Here is a 25,614-nt window from a genome sequence, read left to right as displayed (position 1 = left end):
CTCTTTAATGCTTCTGTCTGGACAAGAGCACCTCTATAAACAGGTATCTCTCTGGGGAGACTTTCTGTTGTTCTGCTTACTATTTTATTAATTTTGTTGAGATGTGAGGAGGGAAAAACAAGAATGAGAATCCCACCAAGTCATTTCCCATGGGCTGCCAAGCTGCCATGACCTTCAAATCGCTCTTAGCCATCATCCTCCTGCCATGGAGTGATAGGCTTTTTATTCCAGTAATGGTCTCATGAGTTTTTGACATTTCCTTCTACTAAATCAACAAGAACTACCATTTTCTTGTTGTAGAAATTATAAGACAGCAAAGTTTTTGTTGTTGTTGTTTGGTTTTTGTTTTTGTTTTTGTTTTTTTACATAGTTGCCTGTAGGAGGAAAATAGACTTTCCAGCAGCAATATTGTGTAATCTAGATGCAGAAACTCTTTGCTTTTCTGCTACAAGACACAATATGCTTTCTAGCATCTTTAACAAGCTTTAGAAGAAAAATATTGAAAGCCACAAACCGTAATGTGCTATCAGAGGAAACCTGATGTATTTCTACTGTCCTTGTAAAAACAGGGAAATTGTTAAGTGAAAATATAGTAAACTTTGCTGGTTAGTTGGGCTGCTCCTTTGTTGGGTTTTGGTTGAACCTCATGTCTCTTAAAATCCAGGACTTTCTGCCTGCTTCCTTGTCGGGTAGCGTGGACCTAAGGATGAGCCATACGACCTCGCTTCCCTTGTGCGAGCAGAACGCGGACCGCGGTCCTCCAGCTGCGTGACGGGGCTCCAGGGGTTGTTTTTGTTGTCAGTGCAGTGAGGACGGTGCAGACCTACCCTGTGGGACGTGAGAGTAAAGCTGAAGGTCCTCTCSAGCAGGCTGCCTGGATGTGAGCTAATACGCTGGCGCTGCCTGCGGTCGTGGGCTCCTAAGCACGAGGGGTGAGAGGTGGAGGTGACAACAGAGGTAGCCGTGCACCCAGGACGGGTTGCTGCTTCCCTCTTCAGCAGCTGTTTATTAGCATATGTGCTAAAGATGGAAACAAAAGAGAATAACAACAACTTAATTAGAAATAATGCGAAGCAAATCTGATTGAATCTTGGTTGCACTCTAAAAAAGATACTAATGTTTGYTTTTAGTTGTGAGCTGCTTCTTATGGATTTGCATTTCTGTGGCTGAGGAGTTTGGTTTACCTGGCTAGGCAGTGGCACTGATGCTGTCTTAATTCTGTGTCTTCTTTAATTTCTGAGGTTGACTTTCACTGCAGGTTGATGCTCTCCATTTAACTTCTCATGTTTTATATAAGGGACCCTTCGCCATTCCCTTGTGTTGCCTCCTGTGTCACCAAAGCACTGAGAAAAAGCTTCTTTTTTGGACACCTGATAAGCTGCTGAGTTTGGCTCTCAGTGCCTCAAACTGTTTAACCTGTATGTGAAGTTTTGTTTGGATAGCTCTTTCCTGGGCCTCTTTGCACTTTTCCTAGGTGTAAGCTCTCTATTTTGTTATTCCTTTCACAGAACTGTAATGCACGTGTGTTTATAGCTTATTTTTCCTAGGATCTTCTAAGAAAGCACTTGCTGTGCTCCAGTTAATTCTACCAGGAACGCTTGTACGGGGGCACTGGATGTTGCGGTTTACTTCTCTAGGAAAAGGTGGCAACTAAAGCCCAAATCTCGTAGGCTTTAGAAAGGTTAAACTATTGACGCTCGTTAYTTCCCTGGGGAGGGGGAATGCATCCCTAGGTGTGACTGTGACAAAGCTTTTCCTTTTATCACTTATTTCATTTCTTTCTTTAAGGAAAGGAGCCTTGTCCAAACATGCTTTTGGTCGATCCTTTCTACACTARTATTTGCTGAACCTTTTTTTTCTGGCCGATTTCAACACAGGAGCAAAGATCCTGAGGGTAAATGAGGTTCCTGCAGCTTATGTGAAAGCAGGAGCAAGGCTAAAGACCAAAATAGTGTCCCTGCTGCGGGAGAGGCTTGGAGATGAAGCACAGTATCAGACACYGAAGCATCCACTGACTTATAAGTATGTGGGGCAGAAAACTTATCTGAGCAGGTGTGTGTGTTTGTGCCTGTGCATTCATTATTTCTTGCTTGTGTAGTCGTGTTTTTTGTAAAATTTTCTCTCTATCCTCCCCATGATTAGTCCCTTCTTTTTCTTTTCGCTTGTATCTTCTTCCACCTCTTCATTTTTACTTCCACTGTCATGGAGAAGCTAAAAATAAAGAAATTAGTGTAGTATTTTGCACCAAAGTGAGTCTCTCGCTCTTGGATCAACACCTAGGAATCAATCTTTTCCTCTCTCATGAGTTCTATSTCCTAGTGCCAGAGGCATGTGGCTCTCTCTTGTCTTGGAGCAGACCATGGTCTGCAAGAGGGAGTTATTCTCTTAACTAGCTGATGTTGATGCCACAAAGTCTTCAAAGAGTGTTGCAAAGGGTGAGTCATGGACAGGTCCTAGCTTCCCCCTTGAGGGTATTGCTCCTTGACTGAGGTGTGGATGGGTAGAGAATCTCCAGGCAAAAACCAGGCGCATGATCTGGCCCGTGTTCCTGACATGCCTGGAAAGTGCCAGTCTGCTGGGATGCACTTTGGGTTGGATCCTGATTTTTGCAGAGCGCTTTATTGTTCTCGTGAGCTTCATTTCCATCCTAGTCAGATTTACCTCCAGCTGCTCATTCTTAGAGCTGTGCGGTTCTCACACAGACACTAAGCAAAATTTAGCCTTTTGGTTCCTCAGTATGGTTTCCAGAGCCTAAAGTTAAGAGAACCAGATGCGTGAAATTGGTGACTATCCTTTACAGGACACAGAGACAGGCAGGATARTAGCTCAGTGGTATGTTGCACTAACAATTTTGAGGTCTCAAGTTGCTTTATTAGAGCCATATAAGAATTGTAAGTAGAAAGATCRAATGCTTCTCCTGTTTTATTCCCCCTTTTCCCTTTTATTGGAGTTACTGTAATTACTGCCTTTTTCTCTGAAGCCTTTGAGATATTTAGGGTTTGCTACAGCTATGGAGGCAATCGACTACACTATGCTTCATAAAAGCTATTAGGAGCTTCAAATTAGTGTGAAATTAATAATAGGCAAAAAGTATTAATGCGGGGAACCAGGGCAGTTTCCATCAAAAGTAAGCACAAGGATGTTCCTTTAGATACTTTTGCCGTATGTATTGCCTCAGACCTGGAGCTGTTCCCTTCAGATGTTAATTATATCCGAATTGGTAGGAACAAGACCCTAGAAATCTGCTCAGTCATCACATCTGGCTTGTCTTAAAAAGGAGCCAAAAGATCTTTCCGCTTGCCAGCTTGCACAGGTTTCTGTTTCTCCCACAACTACTGTTGTCCATAGTAGTCAGAGTGATTTCCGCAGCACCGGCCAGCCCGGAGGATCCCTGCATGCATCAGCACCTGCACATGCAAATCACAAAAGAACTCGCAAAATATCCCAAATGCCAGCGTTATCTGCCACTACTTTAGCATTTGCAGTGACTGTATCAGTTCATGGCCATTCTCTAGTGGGTACCGTTGATAGCTGAGGAGGTTGGTTTGTCCTGTACCTCACCAAGGGGATTCTGCTGGGAAGGGAGTGGGGAGAAGAACTGGAAACATAAAAGTGTTTTGGGCGATGTCCAATTAAGGAAGCGGAGGAGAACCGTTTTGCATGCATGTTTCGGTAGAGTTGCCGCTGCAAACTCGTCGCTGCCTTCAGGATCCACAGCATAATTAAAATTCACCTGCTCCCAGCTGCGACACTGAACTCGAGTCGCAGTGGGGCATGCAAAATATATACGGAGTATCGTCAGCCTCACGTTTCTTCTTGGGGAAACATAATATTTTATCACTCGCTTTATGAAGTCAAAGACATTTCATTTTTTATTAGACACAACTGGATTTCACATTCGCTTTTTCTCTTTCACAGYCCTGGTATGTCTGAGGAGCAGACTCTTCACTCGGCTTGGCAGTACAGATGCTTTTTGTTTTGCTTTYCACTGCTGTTTTTAAATTGTCCTGCTTGTCTGCTTGAACCGCTGAATTCTCCATGAGTAGTTAAAACCTCTCTGCTTGAGGTAGGGAAGCTCTAAATTGGAGCAGTGGTTTAAAACAACATCCATGCTTCTATTTTTTTTCCCTTAAAAAAAAAAAATGGAAGCAAAAGAAAACTAGAACTGTCAGCATGCTCTAACATGAGATAAAAGTCCTTTGGCAGCATGGGAAATTGTAAACCAGATTGCATGCAGTTTTATCAGATGAGCATCGCATTTTCTGGGTAATTGTTTGGAAATGCTGGGCAAAGGTTGCATCTACCTGCATTTTTTTCATTGAATTTGCACTTGTTTGAGGCCTGGGGGGTGACATGGCTTTTTCTGATAGAGATTTATGGATTGAGACTGTAAGCCTTCAAGGGGGAGTTCATCATCTCACAGGCCTCCTGCATCTCRCTAAAATAAGCATCACCATGCTGAGGCTTAAAAAGAGCTTCCATGTTTTTAGAGTACGACCCTCACACATTTCCCTTCCCTATTTTGCMCCTTTTCCTCTATAAAACTATGGGAAAGAGTGGCAAATTGAGCTGCCTGTGGCCACCCGGAAGAGGTTGGATAAATCCACCTCTCCCAAATTAGCATCTGAATTGCTGGACAGTTTTTCGCTTATGGTCCAGCTCTGGAGACCAAACRTGGCACAACGTTTCTTTCCCCTGGCATTGCGTGGATGCTGCGATGCAGGTGTGTGCTGTCCCCGCAGTGAAATCAGCCTCTCTCCTGGCTTTTGCAATATTTGGGATCCTTTATATTTGCTTTCTGGGTTATTGGGCGTTTTAGATGACTCTTCAGAGGTTCCCATTGGATGCTGTAGGGAGTGTCGCCACATGGGAGCCTTCCGAGCTCTGTAGTTCTTGTTATTTGGGGATTTTATTAAAATAGTGTCTCTCTCTGGGTGCTTATAATGAAGGGCTCATCCRAGTTTCTAACTCTGATCAGTTTGATTGCATCGCGGCTCGTCTGAGGCTTGATTCAGCGAGGTGTGTAAATGTGTCTGGACACGAGATCACCGGGCCAGGCCAAAGGTCCATCAAGACCAATTCAGTATTTCTAACATTGAWGGATGTTTAAGGAAAGGAGAGGGGAAAACAAACAAAAAAACAACAAACCCCTCCCCACTGATTTAATGAAAGTTAGATCATGTTAGTCTCAAGTGAAATTCCTGGGGGATGTTTAAGCACCGGCTGATTTCTTGTTTTATGTAGTCCTATACAGACAGCGAAAAAAAGGAGTGTCTGGGACAGCTGATTTAGGAGGAACTGTGGGAAGAGAAGATGGGGAAAATCGCTAACAAAGAGACCCTGGGTGCATTTAATGCTCTGGCTTTGACTCTGGCCAACAGACTGATCCAGGAACATGTTTATGCCTGGATTGGAGCTGGATTTTCTCAGGCGAATGTTCCTGCGAGTGAGATCAGCTCCACTGAGCAATATTTCCCTGGGAGAAGCGGTGGAATATTCATCCGTGATGCCACTGGGACGTGGGACTTACCGTAAAGCTCTGGAGGACGCGTCCTCACCACAAATGTGAGCAGTGCCTCACGGAAAGGTTTTCTTTTTGCTCAATATTCATGTTTTTCTCCTTGCTCCATCGCTGACTTTCTGCTTTTCCAAAAGCAGGTTAGGAGCATGATATTTAACAGCTTAGGGCAATCTGATTAGGGGAGGCAGAATATGTTGCAGTTACAGTCCACTGACCTGAAAATATAAATCATGGCTTCTRTTAGAAATTCTGTAGTGGTTCAGCTCAGAGGAGCAGATTGCTAATAATAGTGACTGCTTAAATGTGCTGTCATATGTCAGGTGGACAAGCCAAAGTTCTCGTTAGACCAGCTTCTGGGAAACCTGAAAGAGCAGGCATAGGTTGAGGAGGGAGAATGTGGTTAAACCATGGGGAAAAAACACTACAAAACGATTGCCATAAAGCTGTGAAGCTGATGCCAAAGACATGAGTGACAATTGTTATGATTCTCTGATGATTATTGGCAGCCAAAAACCCAACCCTTGTTTAAAGTTTGCTTAAGCAGAGTGACCTACACAAGAATAGTAGCCCCGTCGAACCTCCTGTCTCTCCTTCTCTGGGAACGATGAAGCTGTGGAGCAGCTTTGAATGATTTAATATTAGGAAATGATAATAAAGAGAAGAAGAAAATGCAGGCGTCTGCCTCCCATGAATGTTCTCCTTGTTGGGCAGATTTGGGTGCCCTGGACAGAGAGGTAGCTGGCTCACAGCTGACCACAGGGAACGCCTACAATCTCTGACGTCTTCACTGTTCCGGTKGCCCTGATGCAGGTGTTTGCCTGTCCCAGGCAAGTTGCATTATCAGACACTACATAGGGCTACATCAGGCTACCTACTTCAGCTAAACTTCTGGAGTRAGGAAGAGCCTACATCAATGAATTAACGGCTAACACACTTTTTAATGGAAGAGAACATGCAAGAGTGTTGTTTCAGCAGTAGGTGCAAGTTTCTGGATGCTAATTTGCATCTGTTTGGGATGTGATGCTCACGTTTCATGTATGTCTGTCCCCTTTGATGGCCTCTTGAACTGGGAGATGTGTGACTCCAATGTCACACACAATAGCTTAAATCTCAGCTGTTGACTGAGGCTTCTCTTACATCTTTGAGCAACTCTCTGAAAGAAGCAGCTGAGTAAGGGGGCATTTTTACTCGTGCAGAAATCAGATCTTTGTGGCAAAACCTTTCTGTCATTCAACTCATGTTTATGTACTACCCTGAACATGATCTGACTTCTAGCCTAGCCTCAACCTGTCTTTTTTACATCCTTTCTTCAGCTAGGTAGGAAATGTTTCAAAAGAATGAGCTGTAAGGTGGCTGTGGTGCACAGCAGCTTTGGGAGAGGTTAGGGTTCTCCATCAGTTCCCTTCTTGCTGCAGCAATGCTACAAGTGATAAGCTGTGTGGGACCTTTCAAAGCCATGTGGTGCAACTGGAGGCTTTGTTCTTCTTWAAGACTGGCAGGGAGATCCTTTGGATTTGTTCATTTTAGTGCAGGGACCAGCAAGTTTCCATTTCTCCCTGYTTTCCAGTCCCTACTGAGATCTCTGTGGGCAGAGCAAATATTATTTCTATAAGAATTCTGCTTTCCAGGGAAAAATCCATGTTCTTTGCTCCACACCCATGTTACTCACTGGTGTTTTCTAGTGTCTGCTAGGACTGTGATGAGATGGTGTTTTCAGGGAGGTGCAGGCCGGCTTTGCCCTCTCTCGGAGCTGACTGTGAGAGCCCATAGTTGTTATTGCAACAACCTGTGTATGTTATAACATCTAATCTTTATGTGACRGCTCTGCCATAAGTGTTCTCTGCTGGGCATCTCCCTTCAGAAGCCGTGAGTTGAGCCCCTTTCAAAGCGATAGGTGGTCTTAATTATTGACGTATTTCTCCCTTTTGTCTTTGCAGCCACCCAGATTGATCCCAATGAACTGCAGGAACTTTTTCAGGAAACTTCAGCCAACGTCTTCCGAATTAACTCCAATGGTGCGTATAATGAAGGGTTTCCTACTCAGTTGTSTGGTGTTCTGCTGATGACTCGTGTGCATGTACATGATATATGGCAAGTCCTGTTGTCAAGGAGCAAATATTAATACACTTTTTTTTTCTTTTTCTTCCTGCAGCACATGTACAATACACAGTTCTTTATAAGATGTAAAAATATTCCACCATATGTTGCATTAAACAGGCACAGATATATTTCAGTCCTTTCTGAGACCACATCGTTTTCTATTTTTAATTGTATCATCTGTTACAATAGGGAGTTAGAAATCAGAAAGGTGGAACAAGCCAGACTTGTTTTCTAATGTGTTGCAGTGCTACCATGTTTGGAACCTGTCATATAAGCTTGCAAAACATCTGTCTCCCTTATAAAAACATCAACACCAAAACTTTTGTATTATTCTTCACTCCGTAGATTGAATGGAGATGCTGTTCCTGCTCATGCCTCCTTGAATACTGGAGATGCAGAGTGCTCTCTGCCTTTGGAGATGTGCTCTGAATCTTCAGCTTTGCTGGACTGAGCTGGAGGGCTGTATTTTGCAGACAGATAAAGACTAGCATTGCTGAATGGTAGTTAATGCAATGGTATCCCAATTCTAAAATACACTGTTGCCAAACAAGAATCTATATTATGAGGTCCTGACATTACCTCAATGGACTTTGAAATTGCTTCTGAATGGCCTGGCTAACTTCTTTCTATGGTTTATTCTGTATTTATGGGCCTTGGGAAGGGATTGGGCAAAAAAGAGGGCTGGGATTGATGTAAAGGAAGAGTCTTAGTGCCTTCTTGCTTTCGTAATCACTCCCCCAAGCATAATGCAAAGTCATCTCTCAGAGGAAGGGCTTGAGTCCCACAGCAAGATACCTTCAGTGGGAAGCTAGGGAGACAGAGGAGTCAAAGCTGTCTCCCTCCATTGCTCTCCAACGCTTTGTGGGAATATCAGGGAAGTTTTAGGATCCACTGCTTCTGGAATGATGGCAGCTTGTGCCACWTTAGCATGGTCCAATGGTAGCAGATATATTGACTCAGGTTCACCATCACGCTAATATGGTACATGGCTTTGGTCACTGCACTCTGTATCAGGTGTCTGTTTGCATGTGAAAGCTTGGCTAGGGGAGCTTTAAGCTCCTCCTGCCAGTTGCTGTCTGATGATGAGAATGAGTGCCAGGGAGTGAAAACCCTGTGTGTTTGTCCAGTGCCAGCAGCACTCGGCATGGAAAATAATTTCAGCAAGAAGGATAATGAAGTTGCTATAAGGATGGGAACAAGACTTCAAAAATGTAGTCTTCCACTGTCTACAGGATTTTTTGCATGCTACAGAGCTGTTCTGTCTACATCTGCCAAGCAAATACAAGCACCGTTTTTTTCTATGACCACRTTAGATCGGTAGGTTCAAGTTTACTTTTGGCAATCATCAGCTTGAGTTAGAGCTCCTGCAGCATAGGTATACCTCACCCAAGCATGTGAACCTCATTATTACTCTCCACAATCCCACAAGGTGAAGGTGAGGGCCTGAAATGAGGCCCTAGATAGGCTTCATGAAGATATTCAAGTGCCCAACTTGCTGTAAAATCAGAAGGAAAATACTTCTTTGCGTGTTCTTTTCAGTCTAGGGATGAAATAATCTCATGTAGCAGGCAAGGATAAGGGCTATCTGGTTATAAAGCAATTTTGCAGGAAAAGACCTGGGTTACTGGTCAGCAGCAAGGTAAACATGAGTTAGGGAGATCTTTTCTGCACCTATGTAGAGAAGGTGGAGCCAGACTCCCTTCAGACATGAATAGTGGAAAGACGAGAGCCAATGGGCATAAGCTGGGAACTCCAACTCAATATGTGGAAAACATTTGACCATGAAGGTGGTCAGACTTTACAACTCTATGCTAGAAAAGGAGAGGCTGGACTGGGAGAGGCTGTGCGACCTTTATCCTTCAAGACGTTCAGAACTGGACAAAGCCTTGAGCAACTTACCCTCGTTAGACCTACTTTGACTAAGAGGTTGGACTATAGAGCTCCAGAAGTTCCCCCCAACCTAAGTGAAGTCTGTGATTCTTCACTAGTTTCTCAGAGTCTCAGTCACTGCACAAAGAAGATGATTCTGAACTGGTCAAAAGCAAAATAGGGAATAGACATTTCTTTTTCCTTTTTTTGTTATTTTTAAGAGAGTAATTGATGCATTACACAAATGGTTGTTCAAAACACTCATTTATATTGGCTTTGGGCAAATGACTTGGATACCACAAGTTTGACAGCCTCCTTGCCAGGAAAGAAGCTGAGAAGTTCAGTCATAGAAAGTCATCTTTACGTTGCTGGTAATATTTGCCCTTTGGCGTACTGGAGAGTTGTGATGGGATGAATGATGCTTGGGGTGAAGTACAACCATGTGTTGCAGAAAGTGAAGAAGCTCTTTGAGAAAACTCCAAAGCCGTGACCTAGACTGGTGGCTTCTGTGGATGCTTGAACCTCTTAGATGTGATTGCCAGTACTCAGATTTGCCTGTAGATGGAGGCATGACTTGTCCTGAAACACACAGAAGTACCAGAATTAACACTGATTTTGCTTGCTTTAGCCCTCATAGTGGTACCCTAACAAACAGGGGTGTTCTAGGCTTTTGGTATTATATATGAACCCAGGGCAGAGTGAAGTTTTGCAAGCTGCTTGTAAGTCTGTGCGTATTAGTACTTAAGTTAGCTGGGTTAATATTGACTTGATGAGCCTCGGATAAGCCTCTGCTTGTGTGCTGAAGCAGAGCCACAGCAACAGCTTGTTGTGGTGGAGTTTATCCTGAGAAACCCTTTAGATGAGCAGGGTATCATTTTTGAAATGCTGTGATCCAATTTCTGTTTTTATTCTTCTTTGTGCWATAATGCAAATTCGGTTAGTTCTAGACCAATTTTTGATGACCTTTTTTTCTCTTCTTGAGCAGGGAGTGTGTTTTCTGTTAGAGTTACCTATACTGAGTTCTCTCTGAAGCAGGTAATGATGGTGCCTACACTTAAACTATTTTGTAAAATTAGAGAGGGTACGGAGAAGAGCTATCACAGCTATCTGAAGTCTGCAAATCAGACTTTAAAACGCATGCCACAGAGACTTCTGTTTTAGACGTCTGGGAGGACTTGGTCATGGTCCATAAATACCTCTGTGGAAAGAAAAACATCAAATAGATGGCATAGGGCTGGTTAATCTAACATTCCCACACGTAACGAGATCAGGAGGTAGGAGCYGAAGCTAGACAAATTCATTCTTTCTGTATGAGGATAACTGCCCATTAGAAGTACTTACTGATGGGATGTGATGGATTTGGTGTTACTGGGAACGCTTAAATCAAGATTTGGATGGCTTTTTATAAGATGTCCTTCTACAGTCTGCGGCCTTGTTGTACGAGTGATGGGATGAAATTTTATGCTGGGAAATCAGATTGGGTAATCAGAAGTGCTGTCTCTGGCCTTTAAAATCTATGAATCTATGAATTTATAATGCTTTTAAAAATGCTTTTAGGTTGAAGAAATGTCCATAAGATACTGTACTGTTGTTGATCTGTTCACCACCCATATTATTTTTTGACTGCTAAAGTCAATTTGATTCACTGAGCTTGTGGGTGGCTTTTTTATAGCAGTCTTCCCCCAAAATATGAACAGCTTTGCCCAGGAAGGAGATGCTGAATGTAGTGCTAAGATTCTGCAAATCTAGTACCTATTGGGTAAGGGAGCTTGTAGGGCTATAAAATGGGAGAAGGTGCCTGTGAACCTATCTGCCTCGTACAGCTCTGCCTTATGGTCTCTTCAGTAAATCCTGCAAACTCAATCGCAGAGCATGTTGCAGAAGTCAATGCTACCGCTGTGGTGACGGAGCAGGAAGTAGCTTCTATGTTTCAGATGCTCATCAGGTGACACTGTGCTCCTCTTGCACTGGGCATGGRGTGCTTCATGTCCTTCAACGATGCAGTAAATTGAATCACCGGTCCCCGTTCCCTTCTCTTCTTGCCTCACCTCGACCTCTTTGGAGATTACCAGGCTCCTTACTGCTTTTGGAGCCTGAACTGTGGAGGTGAAATGCTCTACTCACCTTCAAGATCCTGAGGATGTCGTGACCTCAGCCCTACCAGGCCCCTGTTGTTTGAACTCCCAAATTGCGGGGCTGTGGGCAGTCTCAGTTATCTTTTTTTTCTATCCTTGGGGAAAAGGTGTCTCAAATGAAAACAAGAAGTCAACTTTCTACTGGGATTTTAAAGCATCGTTGACTTTTATTGAGTAGTACTGCAGAAGTAATAAAGGTTGCACRCTTTGTCCCTCTTTGCTTTCCTTCCTCTTTTGGCAGAAGTCTGAGCCTTTGGGGTGATTTAAATTCTTTTATAGCAGTTTAGGACTTACTTACCTTCTAAACAAGGAGGATCTTTGCACTTTGGAGCTGACCTTGGCTGATCGTGAACATAAATGCCTTCTGCTCCATTTTTCTGCTGTGAGAATGAGGATCTTTCCCACATGTTGAATAAAAACCTTAGTGATGGTTCTTTGTATGTGCTAGTGGATTACTCTCCAGCCAGGTCGTGAGCTGAGGGCCTTTTTYTAACCCTATCACTTATGGAAGTACAAAAGGATACAAGGAGGTCTTTTCTGTTCTTTGCATCTGCTTTCTTTCTGTCTAATTCTTTGAGGACTGTCCCTGTTGAACACAGGGAAGTTTGTCTGATAAGAGCTTGGCTTGTGGGAGTTTTGGGAGTTTTTGTTTAGTTTTCTSTTTATTTGGGTTTTTTTACAAGGGAGAAAAAAGTAAACCCAAGCACTGGCTGAATTTTTCTGATTGATGGCTTTTTTTTTTTTAACACCTAGTTTTATGAAGATTTTGCCTTCTCTTTCAGAGTACGGCTTTTAGATGCCTCAGTAAATGCCTTATAAATAAGTAAAATAAATAGCCCTTGTAAAAACAGTTGGTTTCGTGCATCATGCAGAGCTGATCACTGGAGGATATACTGGAATAATCAGACATATTCTGGCCAAATGGAGAACCTGAGTGCTCTAATAGGTCTCTTCTATCTCTAATTTCTTTTATTTGCTCATTAATGACTCCATATGACAGGTTGATGCCATGGGCAGTCCYGTTACTTTGATCTCAGGGGCTGAGCTAAGGATTTTTCATCATCCRGTAGGTGTGATAAAGTCACTGTTGGCATCTTGAGATTATTTCTCATCTCTATTGATTATAAGGATTGCTGCACCATAGAAGATGAGTGATGCCAGACTCTCAGTTTATGTAAATCAGTGCAGTTTCAACAGCATACTTCTGCTGAACGTACTTGCTCCTGGAAGATTRCCCTATCACCTTCAAATATTATGCGTACAAGGCTTTTTAAGTGACATATCTGTGTTGTAACACTGGCTTCTCAGCATCTTTTCAGCACAGCTGGATGTGTTGCTACTATGTGAAAGTTACTGCTCATACCATCAGAACTAGCATGTGGTCTGTTGAGAGGGATTTTTTTCCCCATACTTTTCACAGAAATCACGCTGATTTTGCCAGTCTTCTTGGCCAATCCCAAAATATAGGAGAGCTCAGTCACCCTGAGGTCCAAAAGCCCTGGGTTTGAGTTTCAGTCTGCTGTTTCACRTGTGAGATTCATGTCAAATGCCAGCGTTTTGGCTGTCCCAGAATGTGTATCTRATCTTTATATAAGAATGTCAACACTGAGTTTGAATTAGAATATTAGATACAATTTTAGAATAGGACTTAATCTTGAGTCATCTCCTCCCCTGACTAATGAACTCCTTGCTCTACTTTTACATTCCTGCTGCAGGTCCTTGTTGGATTTGTCCTAGTGTGAAATGGTGCATGTTTGAAGTCTTGAGCAGTTTTGTGCGATAAGAAAGCCTCTTCCAATGCCGTTTTACTCCAAAGCATGCAGTAGCAAAAGGTCTGTCCTCTTACTGCGAAGAAGTGGCTGCATATCCGATCTCTGTCTTCCATCAAGCTCTTGTGTCCACTTGCAGGCAGACCGTGGCAGAAGAACCTTCACTTTGAACTGTCTTGTTTTGCAGCTTAGTTTAGGAAGGTCTCTGGATGCTATCGYTGCTTCCTTGAGTTGCACGTGCGAGAACTAGTGCATCCTCAAAAACACAGTATCCACACAAGTGCTGTCTCTATCTTGACTTGCTCTCCATTCTCTGAGCAAGCACCAGGCTCTGCAGTGCACGGAAAGGCTAATCGGTCCCAAAGTATTTTTAGAAGATACTGAGTTTTGCCTTTGAAATTGCATTAGAGATTGATTTGTTAAGATTGCAACATGGGAAGAGAGGGAATTATAATATCTGTGAGATCTCTGCAAGATAAATGTGGTGCACATAGAGAAGCAAATGGATATTAGTGAAAACTCTCAATTTATTCTTTAAACCACTGTGCATCCAGCAAAGGATAATCATTATTAGCTTAATTGTAGATAGTTCATTGAAGCTTTATCTTAGCGAGTTGCCAAATGCTGCACTGAAATCTACTACTGTGATCTAGCACAAGGCAGAAAATATATAGTGGTTTTCAAGCTTTTTTTTGAATATTCATGTTGTCCAGGCACATAATCAAATTTTATGTGTTTGGTAACTTTTGCTGTCAACCCAGAGAAGCCCAAAAGAGAAGAGCAGATTCAATTTTGTCTGTCAATGGAAAAATAGTAAAGTGACTTGTTTGAAGTTGCAGACTGAATTGAAGGCTGCAGAGTCATTAAAATAAAGGATTTCTTAAACTTTCAGTAAAATAATTAAGCTATGTCACTAATCTGTTCTTTCTTCTTCCTTAAATATTGAAGCATGACTGGTAATGGGTTATGAGTTTTTATAACTGGAAGTGTCCTGAGAAAATCCCAAATGTAAATAATGAGAATGTCATTTATTTAGAATCTTTCATTGTGAAAGATTGTGAAATGCTTTGCATAATTGATATGTAAAGTGCRAAAGTATTAACCTTCTATTAATTTGAGAGTGAAGTTGAGACAGTGAACATTTAAAGGTGTAAAAAGGGTAGATTTATGATATAGCTTAAAGAATAGCCAGCAGAAGGGCCAAATCACACTYCTGATTTACAAGATCCCCACTGTTAGCTTTTTAAACTGTTGCACTGATTCTGCTGAAATCTGAAGTCATTGTGTATTGCAAACAAAACGTGTTTCCAGCTTCCAGCTACGTTAGTGGATCACTTAGAGTAGCGTGTTCCCCTGTCCTGATGCAAAAGCACGAGCAAGCTCTTTGGTTCGACCACACGAGGCAGTCACRGCAGAGCACCCCATTTGCATATCTAAGCCAAAACCTAGGAAAGGACCAAAGCCTTGAACAACACTRCACGAAAATATGAGAATGGAAGGTAGGGTTCGGCCTCTTAATTGCTATTCTGAGCAATTAATGGTGGTTTTATGCAATTTCTTGCCTCTTCGCTGATGGCACGCTACCAGCCAGAGGTGCTTCTTGCAAAGGTCCACGGGTCCCAAGAGATGAGTTTCCTGCCATTTCCCGCTCCTCCTAGAGCTGCCCTGATCTCCTAGCCCAAAGCACGACTACCTCTAGCCTCAGGAATTTTGTGCAGTTGCTGTAACATTAAGAGCTAGAAACACTACTTAACTGTGTTATTTTGAAATAAAGTGAAATTAAAAAAAATATATATATTTTTCTCTGAACAAGTATACTACTTCATATCTTTTCTTTCTCTCTTGTTGACAGTGACCTCCCTGGAAAGAAGCCTTAGATCTCTGGGGACCTCAAATGATACTCAAGAGCTACAGGATGGACTGTGAGTCTGTTTTGAATTGCTGCAGGTCTCTCTTTATCCCAGCCTTTTCATTTTCTCCTCGTCTATCCTCAGTCCTTCTTCTGTCTTTCTTACAGCTGGACATCTTTTTATCAGACTAACTTCATTTTCTTCCTTTTTTGTCCGTGGTTAATGATGGTAGGACAGGTATTGATCATATAAAGTTTTGCCTGTGCTGGTTTCAGGTGGCAGAGAAAGGTAGGTAGATAACAGAAAATGATGGCCCACAATGAAAGAGGGATTTTTGTGGATGTGTATTTTTTTTTAATGTAAGGCCAGCCTTGGATGTTTGTGTAGCTTTTTCCTTTCTTTTTTTTTTCCTCTTTACCAAAGACGGTGAATCTAAGAAGAGAAAAGAGAGAAGGAGCAAAAAGATGAAAGGCTATTTTATAGGTAGAAAACTGCGGGTTGTAGTGTTGAATCCTTCATCCCGGCGTCACAAGAAACAACACAGAGAAAACGAAAGTTTCACTTGCAATCAATACAGTTCATTAAACTCTCGTCTGGATATGTGTATACACAAACACGCACAGTTAGTTTTCATTGTACGCATGCTAATTAGAGAATTAAAATGGCTTTTTCCAAATGCAGCACAATTTATTAAAGCTGCTTCTCTTAATGTAGCCTGCATGCAAAAATCAGGTACTTAGGACTTGGTTCTGATTTTGTGTACATAACTGCAACTCCCACTGAGGTTGGACTGTGAATGGAAGGGAGAATATGATTTCTATTTCTTTTTAACATAATTCAGTCTGCTGAGTAGGAAGTCCCATGTTTCCTAGGATTTTGCCCGTCCTGGCCAAGATTTTCAAAATAAATATGCAAACCTGTTGCATTTAGCAAAGAAAAAAAGTGGTTTTGGACTTCGTAGATGTGCCTGGTGCATTTGACTGGCTTTTMTAGATGCAGTTTAGTCTCTCGGACTGGTTTGTGGTCTCCATCCTTCTCTCCCCAATCCAGTGCATTCATCTGGGCGTCGGATCTGCTCCAGTTCCCACGTGCACTGCTTGGCAAACTTCAAGATTAAAAATAACAATAATAATAATAGTCAGAAGATTTGGAACTAAATTTAGGAGGTTGGGGAGGATGTCAGAGTAAGAAGTCAGCCTGTGTAGATCAATATAATCAGGAAAAATGTTTACATGCACAGAATTATTTGCAGCATAAACCACCCTGGCTACTGCTGGAAATCCCTGACCCAGACAGGCCTTTTTATCACCCAGTGCAACTATTGTGCTTACATTCCTAAACTATTCTTTATTTTATTCAAGAATCAATTCCCTGGCTCTTCAGAGCATTTCAAAAACATGAGTAGATAATTTTCTTCTTTCCTGAGCAGTTATATAAATAGATGCATAATACAGTAATTGCAATAATTATTTTTGATCTTGGAATTATCATTAGTTGTCCAGATAGCTAAACATAACTTAATTTTTTAACTGTGCTTCTCTGCCCTCGTCATCAGCCCCTGAAGTCCTTCAGTTCTCTCCTTCTGCTCTCCTCGTTCAGCTCCTCTTCCAGCAGCAGGACTCTCCTGATTTTTCCCATTTGACTTGGTGCATCTTTAAGCCGAAGCATTGCAGGGTGTGAGGCAGAGGAAGACCAGCAGATGCTGACACTGGTGTGTCCTGTGCCGTGCCCCTCAATTCCACAGCCAAATATATGCAAACAGCCTTGAATGCTCTTCATACATCTCTGCCTGTCTCTCAGGAGAGCCGCACCAGTCAAATGCAGAAYGCCCCAAATCATGAGAGCCAGCCGTGCTGCCTACAGTGTGCTGTTGTTTGTGTTCAGGAACAGGCAGACTGTCAGCCCTTCAGGTGAGACCTCTGGGGCAGCGTTTCCTGCTTCTCCAGCTTGCAAATCATAGTTTAAACTCTTGTCCCTTTGCTACTTGACCCCTTTCCTTCAGAGGTTGATGCATGTTTCTCCTTGAACGTCCTTCAACTTGGAAGGTGGTCAGGGAGCAATGAATGAACATTTAGTAGGTTTATAGCTTTGGCTACTGAAAAATGATTGTGTTTGAGGATATCTAAATACTAAAACTGGAACATGTTCTGATTTCCAACATACTAGGTGACTACAACTCTGCCTAACATGATGTTGTTAGGCTAGAAGCAGAGAATTTAGGAACAGGGATTCATGATGAGTAGGTAAGCAGTCCTGCCAAGCAGGACATTTAACTACTGTAATCTATACACTGCAAAAGTATTTACTTACTTATCTGCAGAGTTTTTCCAAAACAAAACAACATAAAACAAAACAAAGTTGTCTGACTCTTTTTCCTATACGTGCAAACTTTCCAAGTCCTGTGCAGAGTGCTTGTAAGGGCATCATGAGGAAGTTGATTCAGATGGAGGCAGATGACTTCTTGTCAGGTAAGGCTATTGCCCCCTCTGAAATASTGTCCCTCCCTTTGAGAACTGAACTGTTCAGAATAAGGACTGTATTTTTGGCAAGTGAATTTGGGATAGTTCATCAAAAGAGCAAATACAGAAAAAATGAGTACCAGCTATAATCAGGGTGAATATATTATGTATGCATAGAGCAGAGTGAATAATTGTGGTCCAAGCWCTGCATGGAGCTAGCTCAAGTACCTGGGGGCTATGTGCTTGGAGCTGGAAGTGCCAAAAAATTAAATGTAGATGCACGTAAGGAGCTCTAGATGGAGTCAGCTGAATKCAGCTAATTTGTATTAATTAGGAAACAAAGGAGGAACAAGAGGAAGGGGGATGCAGTAGATGTGGGGTGAAAAGCTAGGTCCAGTAGGCCAACGCTGCTGATAGCTTTCTCCAGTGATGCTTGACTAAAAACAGGTTGTGAAGGACTAATACTTGCCAGAAGGTCTACTGTTTTTTTTTTCCTCCTAACCTTTGATTTAATAATACAAGTTYCCAAGGAATTACTGTCCTTCCTTATCCACAAGATGATGCAGTTCCATAACTCCAGGTATTGAAGGTAGCAAGCTCTTAATTTAGGCAGCTACGGTTAGTTGCCCAGATAAATCACTATCTCCAAGAGGTAATGAAAGCCACTTTCTGTTCCTATTAGAGGAAGATATCCTCAAAAAAAGGAGGTTGAAAATGAAAATGTTTTTGTAACCTGGGCAATGCCCTCTGAAGAGTGTGATACACTTCCCCATGAACTCTATCTTCCCATCTTTGTTAATTATGGACAAAGCACGTCATCACCTTTAGCCAGCTGAATGCAGAGGCATGCAGACATCGCCTTTTCAAAAGAAATATGRTCATCTCAGGTTTCAAACAGTATTTTATGACTCTGGTGATACCTTGAAGCCACAGCACTGAGCTGTTAGTGGTAGGAAGGGTCTGTGATTCCCTTTTCATTTCCTGTGGAGGCTGGCTGGGCAGGACAGCTGCCTTTATTCTCCAAATCAGCCTTCCTGAATTGTGCACCCATGAAAGCTTGCGTCCTCGTTGCATATGTAGCCTTAGCATAGCTTATACTAGGTGCAAGGAAGTCAATATTGTCAATATTGTACTGCATTACAGTCATAGCTTAATAACCTTTTTTACGTGTGTCTGGATTGTGTCCCACATTTTTTATATCAYGGTGGTTTTGGATCCTTTATCAGTCAATAGCAGGAGAATTTGCCTTTTAAGAGAAGGGTTGTGAGAAGCATATTGTAGAGGCTTTTAGCACTGAAGAGAATTTTGACTAYGTCCATTCTGAAAAATGTGTTGGTTTCTCCTACTTTGAAGAAAAGCCCACGTTTTGGCTTCCACTTCCCTTCCCCCATTGACATGATTTGAGCATTTGTGTTTTGTAATAGAAACTTTTTTTTTTTTCCTTTTTCTACAATTGAGAGAGAGCTCAGCTCTACATCTGTACAGTGTGTGAAAATAAGCYTCTTTTTTCTTGTAGAAGTGGTGTGGCAATAATCAGTACTCTCTGTTGTAGCTCTCTCCCATTTCCCTGGAAAAAAACAGACATCCTGACACAGCAAGATCAGTGTAGGAGAACCCACAAGGACACACATACTTCTGTATTCGAATCCTGGTTAAAGTGGTGCGCAGCAGAGAACTCCTAAGGCCATAACCTGGATGTCACGTATAAGCCGTAATAGCGAACAGATACCCGCGAAGTGGTCACTGTCTGCAGAACGCTGATGAGGTGCATGCTTTTTTGATGTATAATACTTTAATGATTTTATTAGGGCTATGCAGCAGAGCTGATTATGGTGCAGTAGTAAAAAGGAGCTTCAAAGTATTTTTCAGAACAGGAAGCTCTGCTCGAGATCTGATCTGCTCAGGGGTGAAACGAAGGCGATCGTCCTGTGAGAGAAGCAAAAAGTGCAGCTTTTGGATTGATGCTTGGGTCTGGCTTCTAACCAAACAGAAACCTCACAAGGCACTTTTTTTTTTTTTTCCTGGGGTTGCAAACTGTGCCAAAATGCATGGATGGTTTGCCTTATTCTTTCCTATGATTACAAAAATATCTGTCTTCCTCACTTTAACCCAAGAAATATGCTGTGTCACCAGAAGAATTTTTTCAGGTGAGTAAAACCACTCCATCAGTTTAGTTTGCCATCAAGTGAGACCATTAAAGCTCACCATTAAGACATATATGGGATGCCCCATCTGGGATGCTCTCGGGAGGCAAAGCATCTCCATTCCATCTTGAAACCTGTCTGAACAACATGAGTCAATTAAGGAATGACAGTGAGTCTGCTTGGGCTCATCCCTTAGCTGATAGTCTGCTGTACTTGTAAAAGTGCTTTTGAAACACCTTGGCGTTCAGGATAGATGTGTTAAGTTTAAGATAAATTGGATCTGTCTGTGGCTCTTGTTTGACAAAGGCTGTTAGTGGTATCTTCATACCACTAGGATAAGGCACCTGTAGATAGATGTCCACATGATTTCAGTCAGTGGTATCTACCGAGCTTTAGCTCACCCTAAAGTTGACTGCAAACTCTTGAGGCAATTGAGATAAACTAGGTTAGGAGACACATCTGTAGGGTCAACAAGTTCAGCACAGGACTTGGACTCTCCATCCATTTCTGAAATAATAGCTGTAGGCCTGGTGGGACCCCTAGGACATCTCAAGGACATCTTATTGCCCTTTCAGTCAAATGAGAGCATTTCTACTGCTAGTTCTGCAGCCCTCAGGGTTACTGATTAAGGAAGGATTCAGATTCTTCCCACCAAACTGATACTAAAGCAAGAAGCATARTAAACTTTGGCTTGATTTGGAGTTGTGGGGTAACTCTTACCTTAACTGGACTGAAATAMCCTTTTGAGATGTTCAGCTTTCTGTACCTGTGCTCCAGGGAGGCTGGACAGTTGTTCTCACAGGAAGAGCTTCATCCTCTGGCTGGGGCAGGCAGGATGAATCAACACTCCTCAGCTTTTGTGAATTGTCTTAAAAGATTTTTTTTTCAGTTGCATTTTATCATTTCTGCATATTTTTTTTCTTTTCCTACCCTTAGCTTTGATAATTTGGTGGGATAGCTTGAAAAATAAATGATTTATATAAATGATTTATATAAGCAGCTCCTGTTAAGATGGCTTTAATTCCTGTGGAATGCAGATTCATCTGCAGTAGGAAGATGTTTTAAAGTCATAATTTACGGAAAGAAGATTTTTTAAAGTATATCAGACAGAGGCTTTTAAGTGTCAGCRTGTTTAATTAAGGGTAGGATTTAATAATATTTTATATGGTTTTGTTATTCTGCTTGTATAAGCTTAAAAAAAAAGATTTCCATAAATACTTTGAAACGTCGTTTTGATTCTGTTAATATGTTAAACCCTTCAAAGTAATACCTTCCCTGGTAAACTCAAAGCAGTTGGATTAACTTTATTTCTCCTCTATTTATCGCTTCTGGCATCAATTTCTGACATGAAAAACCTTCTAGATTTGGCAGTAAAAATGGATTGCCAGATTGTAACATTTGCATTTAACTGTATAATACACTTGCTTCATTAATAATTATATTTATGTGACAGATCTCACCCTTAAGATTCCCAGCGTAGCAGATGTRTGACATCTCTGTGATAAATTACGGAAGCTTGTGCTGAACTGCAGGACTCTGTGATARCGATAAATTCATCTGCTTTTGACCGCTTGGAGGGGTCCTTCACGTACCTGAGCAGTTCCTAATGGTCACTACAGATCAATCTGTTAGAGAAGCGTTTCCCTTTTCAGTGTTTTCCTCTGAAATTGCTCTTGTCAGAGGTCAGAGATGGACAGAAAATARGGCTGAAGCAACAGCTTCTTCCCACATCAAGATACCAGTCCTTGGAAATAGGCTGGGAATAGCGTCTGCAGTAACGTTCCCAGGTTTTTAGACCCAGATCTCAAGCACAGATGTGGGTAAARGGCGAGCTGGCTGTCCTTTCTATTRCTACTACCAGTGACTAGATGCTGTAAATATAAATCTTCCCCTATAACAACCCAACCACTCCTTTCAATGTTGTTCCCAATGTTAAAAATATATGCCCCCAGCTTGGACACCGAAAACATCTTTAAGCAAGCACTCTGGAGCAGGAACATTTGACCTGAGCAGAAACTTTGATTTTGCCATGTGTAAGAACTATACTCACGCTTGGTCTTCTTGTAAAATTACCAAGATATTTGTTTGGGAAATGCAGARTTCACACTGATGATTTTTCATTTGTCCCCACATTCCCACTCCTGTTACTAGCCAAAATATTATCTTATTTTTACTTTTATGCCATTCTTGTGTATTAGAAATAAGAATATGGTTCTTTAAAGTGTTAAAGCTTGGCATTTTGAGTCAACAGGGCAAAATTCCGCCCCCCTCTAACAAAAAAACAAACCAACTTTAAACATTTTGCCTCTTTCCTCCCACGGAGTTAGGGATAGCAAAAAAACAAGCTTGTTTTCTGCCAGCACAGCCTGCAGAAGGCAAATACATATATATTTTTTATCTGGGTTGAAATATCCACAGGCAAGAAGTTTATCATACAACATGAGATCCTAATTGGAGTGACTTGCCCCTGGATTTGTGAGCGCAGATTTTGCAAACTTTTTGAGTGCTAGGGGGTGGAAGATGCATGTTTACAGTAGGTTTTTCTGCCTGTACTTACCCATTCATCAATGCAGTTCATGTTGATTGACTAGAGGGACCTGTGGGATGAAGTTTGTTTAATAATTCATGTGCGTGTGTCCGGACYGTGCTGTTGTCAGGACCAAGCATCCATTCTGCAGTGGAGTCCTGCAGGGGCCTGACACGCTAATCCAAACATACTGATATTTAGTGAAATCCTTCCGTTGGATTTCATTTATTTCCTGAGACTTATGCTGGCCATAAAGCCAGGAGCGGCGTTGCGTCAGCTGGAATGACGTTTCTTCTGATCGGTGGCATTGGGTGGTACCTTCAGTAGTGGTTCTGCAGGCTATCCTTGTAAGCAATTGACATCCTGAGGAAGGTTTGCTGGGCTTGAAAAAGCACGAAAAATTGAGCCCAGTCTCAGAGAACAGCATGAGGATCTGCTGAGCAGTCACTTTGCTGAAGAAGTCGCTCTCGCTTGCTAAAACCACTGCATTTTTCCTCTGCAGTGCTCTGTCGGTTGAGTCCCTTCACCCTGCACTCGAGCAGGGCCGTAATAAGCCCTCCGCATTGAGACACTCGTGTTCCCACTGCAGGAGGCTCCACTGTTTTAAGCAGTTCTTGGACAATTTGTATGGATGCGAATGTTTTAACAGAGTAAGGGCGTTATTTTTGGTAAGTAGCACTCCACGCAAGGTGCTGAAGGCATGGAGTGCTACGTAAGATCAGGAGACAGTCTCCTAAGGGGGCAGATTAAACCTTGTTTCCTAATTTGTTTGAAAAGGAGCTAATTAAGCCAGACAAGGATGCACTCTGGGAAAATGACCCGGAGGATGAAAAGTGAATAATGCTCGATAAAAACTATGAAGACAAAAAAGGAGAATTTATGGCTGCTTATGAAAAAGATAATTTCAAGATCATTGACTGGCTGTTAGTAATGTCACAGCTTTGGGAATTTAGCACATAGCTTAATGCATTTATTCTGGGAAACCCTTCTGATCAGCCATGGATCCATACCCTACTGCTAATAACCAAGCTGAAGGTCAGATATTCAACAAACATACATGTTTTATTCTGGAAAAAGTCAATCCTCGAGGGAATTATATGTGTTTACCACAATGTTTTATATTGCTGTCTCCTTATATTCACTCTCCCAGCGTTCACTAAGCACAGATGCAATTTGTGCATGAAGAGCTCGCCTGTTCCCGTCATCTGATCTTCATGCGTTCAGTCTTGCAGAATAATGAATAAGAAATGTCATGCCTCTTYCCTAGATTGCAATGTCACAGAACAGGAATCTTCTTTTTTCTAGATTTAAGAAAACGAAGGGAAAAAAAAAATCTCAATTCACCAGTGCACRTGCTCTGGGGTTAAACTAGCTGTGGAAGAATTTTCTTCCTCCTTTAAGAGTTATTTTATTAATATTGATACAGTAAATAAGTCCAGAAGGTTAAGACTGTACACGTAACCCCTTCACTGTGCAACAGTAAATAGTTCAATAAAGTTKGAAGGTTTGAGTACCAAGAGTGCTGTGCACTTGGTCCCATGGCAACAACCACGTTTGTGAAGGTGCAGGCAAAGAGAGCAAAGTCGTTAAAGCATTCAAAAGGTGGAGCACTCAGCGAGTGTTTTGCTTAGCAGTATTTCTTCGTTTCTTTCCCTTCAGCTGCAGGAAGTGTTAACCCTGTGCACCAAAATCCTGTGTAGCACTCTTTTAAATAGTGTTAAAGATGATAATATCCACCCTTTTGAATGGGGGAAAAAAAAAGAAAATAAATATGTTGCCTTGGGAGGAGCTGGTTGTAGCTGGAGTCTAGTCTTGCTTCTTGAAGGCGAAGCCAAGCAGGGGAACAAGATTTCTGGTGCTGACACTCAAGAGGTGCAAACTGAAAAATCCTGGATATGGCAAAGTGAAGCATGCAGTCTGGTCAGTCCTCTCTAGTAAACTTGTACCAGCCATTGAGCTAATGTGATGCTTTTGCTTGCCTTCTTGATCGTGACTTTATGCAGGGCTTAGAAGAAGCTAATTAGGCTGGTTAAGACGTAAAAAGAAAGAGGGATGGTACAGCCCATGCATGAGGAGAGGTGAAGGAGCGTTGCTTGCTCCAGTGCACCCATGCCTAGGCGAAGGAAGGAGCAGAAGCCCAACCTTGCTCTGTAGATAGTATCATCAGCTTAGCTGGAGCAGGAAAAAAAGAAGTTATAATGGTGGAGAGCAATGCTAGAGCAGATCGGGTTGTTTCATGCCTGTAGATGGAGTCCCAAGACCTGAAAGAGGTTCACACGGTTGATACCTCGAGTGCTTCCTGCTTATGTGCCGGGAGGTCTTTCCCGTGCTGATGCTAAGCTCTGAGTGCACTTGTTTCCTTTCAGTGTAATTACTGAGTAAGAAAATCTTAAATGCCCTGGTACGTGACCTATTTTAATTGTGTGGTTTTGGTACTTTACATGATCGCACTTGAGTTACTATATGGCAAGGTTACCGACAAAACCGTCTCGGATGTTCCAGCTGATGACGATGGATGGTTTCTGCATGTGGTCTGAACTAGCACGTTGCAAACAGAATGAAACATGGGCTAGTGTTAGCTGCCGAGGCGTTTGAGAAGGTGGGCAAAGAACTGAGCTATTTACCAAAAACGAAGTTATGGCAGCAGCTTGTCAGGAGCTTTAGATTATCGTGTCTATAAAGCCGCTCAGCCTCTCCTGCTTGATTCGCATCTAGTGAAGCGGGAAAATCCAAATATGTCACATTGTCTGAGGAACGTAAATGAAAGAAAGTTAAATTATTGGATTGCTGAGGATGGCAAATTCCCYCAAGCCCTGTAGAATAATATATTTTTGCCTTGCTGTACAGTTTACAAAGGTCAGTTTGCACTTCAATTACAAATCTAGTCTGAGAGGTTGTAAAGGACATAGGAAAAAATAGCCATTTTTTTTCTTTTTTTTTTCTTTTTTTTTTAATAATTACCTCTTGGATTGCTGATTCAGATTCATTCATAAAAAAAGATTTCACAGTATTGTAGACACAGACATTTTAAAAGCCTGATTTCCTTCATGTTGAAAATTTAGTTCCTGGTTTTATTTCTCCAGTTTGCAGATGGACCAAATAAGGTCTATGGATTTTTAAAGTTTTACAGAAAATTAATCACAAACTCAAGAAAGAGTCTTGTATGCTAGAGATTCCATCAAATAACAAGTCAAGATTAATTCAAAATAAACCATGATTTTTCTCCCTTTTTTCCCCTAG

General features: G+C 41.9%; 1 protein-coding gene across 3 annotated transcripts in view; it reads left to right on the top strand.

Moving 5' to 3' along the window:
* The window catches only part of TSNARE1 (t-SNARE domain containing 1), a 459,605-nt gene that overhangs the window by 148,832 nt on the left and 285,159 nt on the right, over positions 1–25,614 (top strand). For all 3 annotated transcript variants that reach the window (XM_085298727.1, XM_085298725.1, XM_085298726.1), the window contains exons 4-5: positions 7,459–7,536; positions 15,247–15,316. In XM_085298727.1, the coding sequence (XP_085154853.1) occupies positions 7,459–7,536; positions 15,247–15,316 (148 nt within the window). The remainder of the gene's footprint in view (positions 1–7,458; positions 7,537–15,246; positions 15,317–25,614) is intronic.

The sequence above is a fragment of the Rhea americana genome, unplaced genomic scaffold (genome assembly GCF_003343005.1).
Source record: "Rhea americana isolate MKP2758 unplaced genomic scaffold, rheAme1 scaffold_140, whole genome shotgun sequence".
Lineage (NCBI taxonomy): Eukaryota > Metazoa > Chordata > Aves > Rheiformes > Rheidae > Rhea > Rhea americana.
The sequence above is the reverse complement of the archived record's forward strand: the minus strand, read 5'-3'. Positions and strand labels throughout refer to the sequence as shown.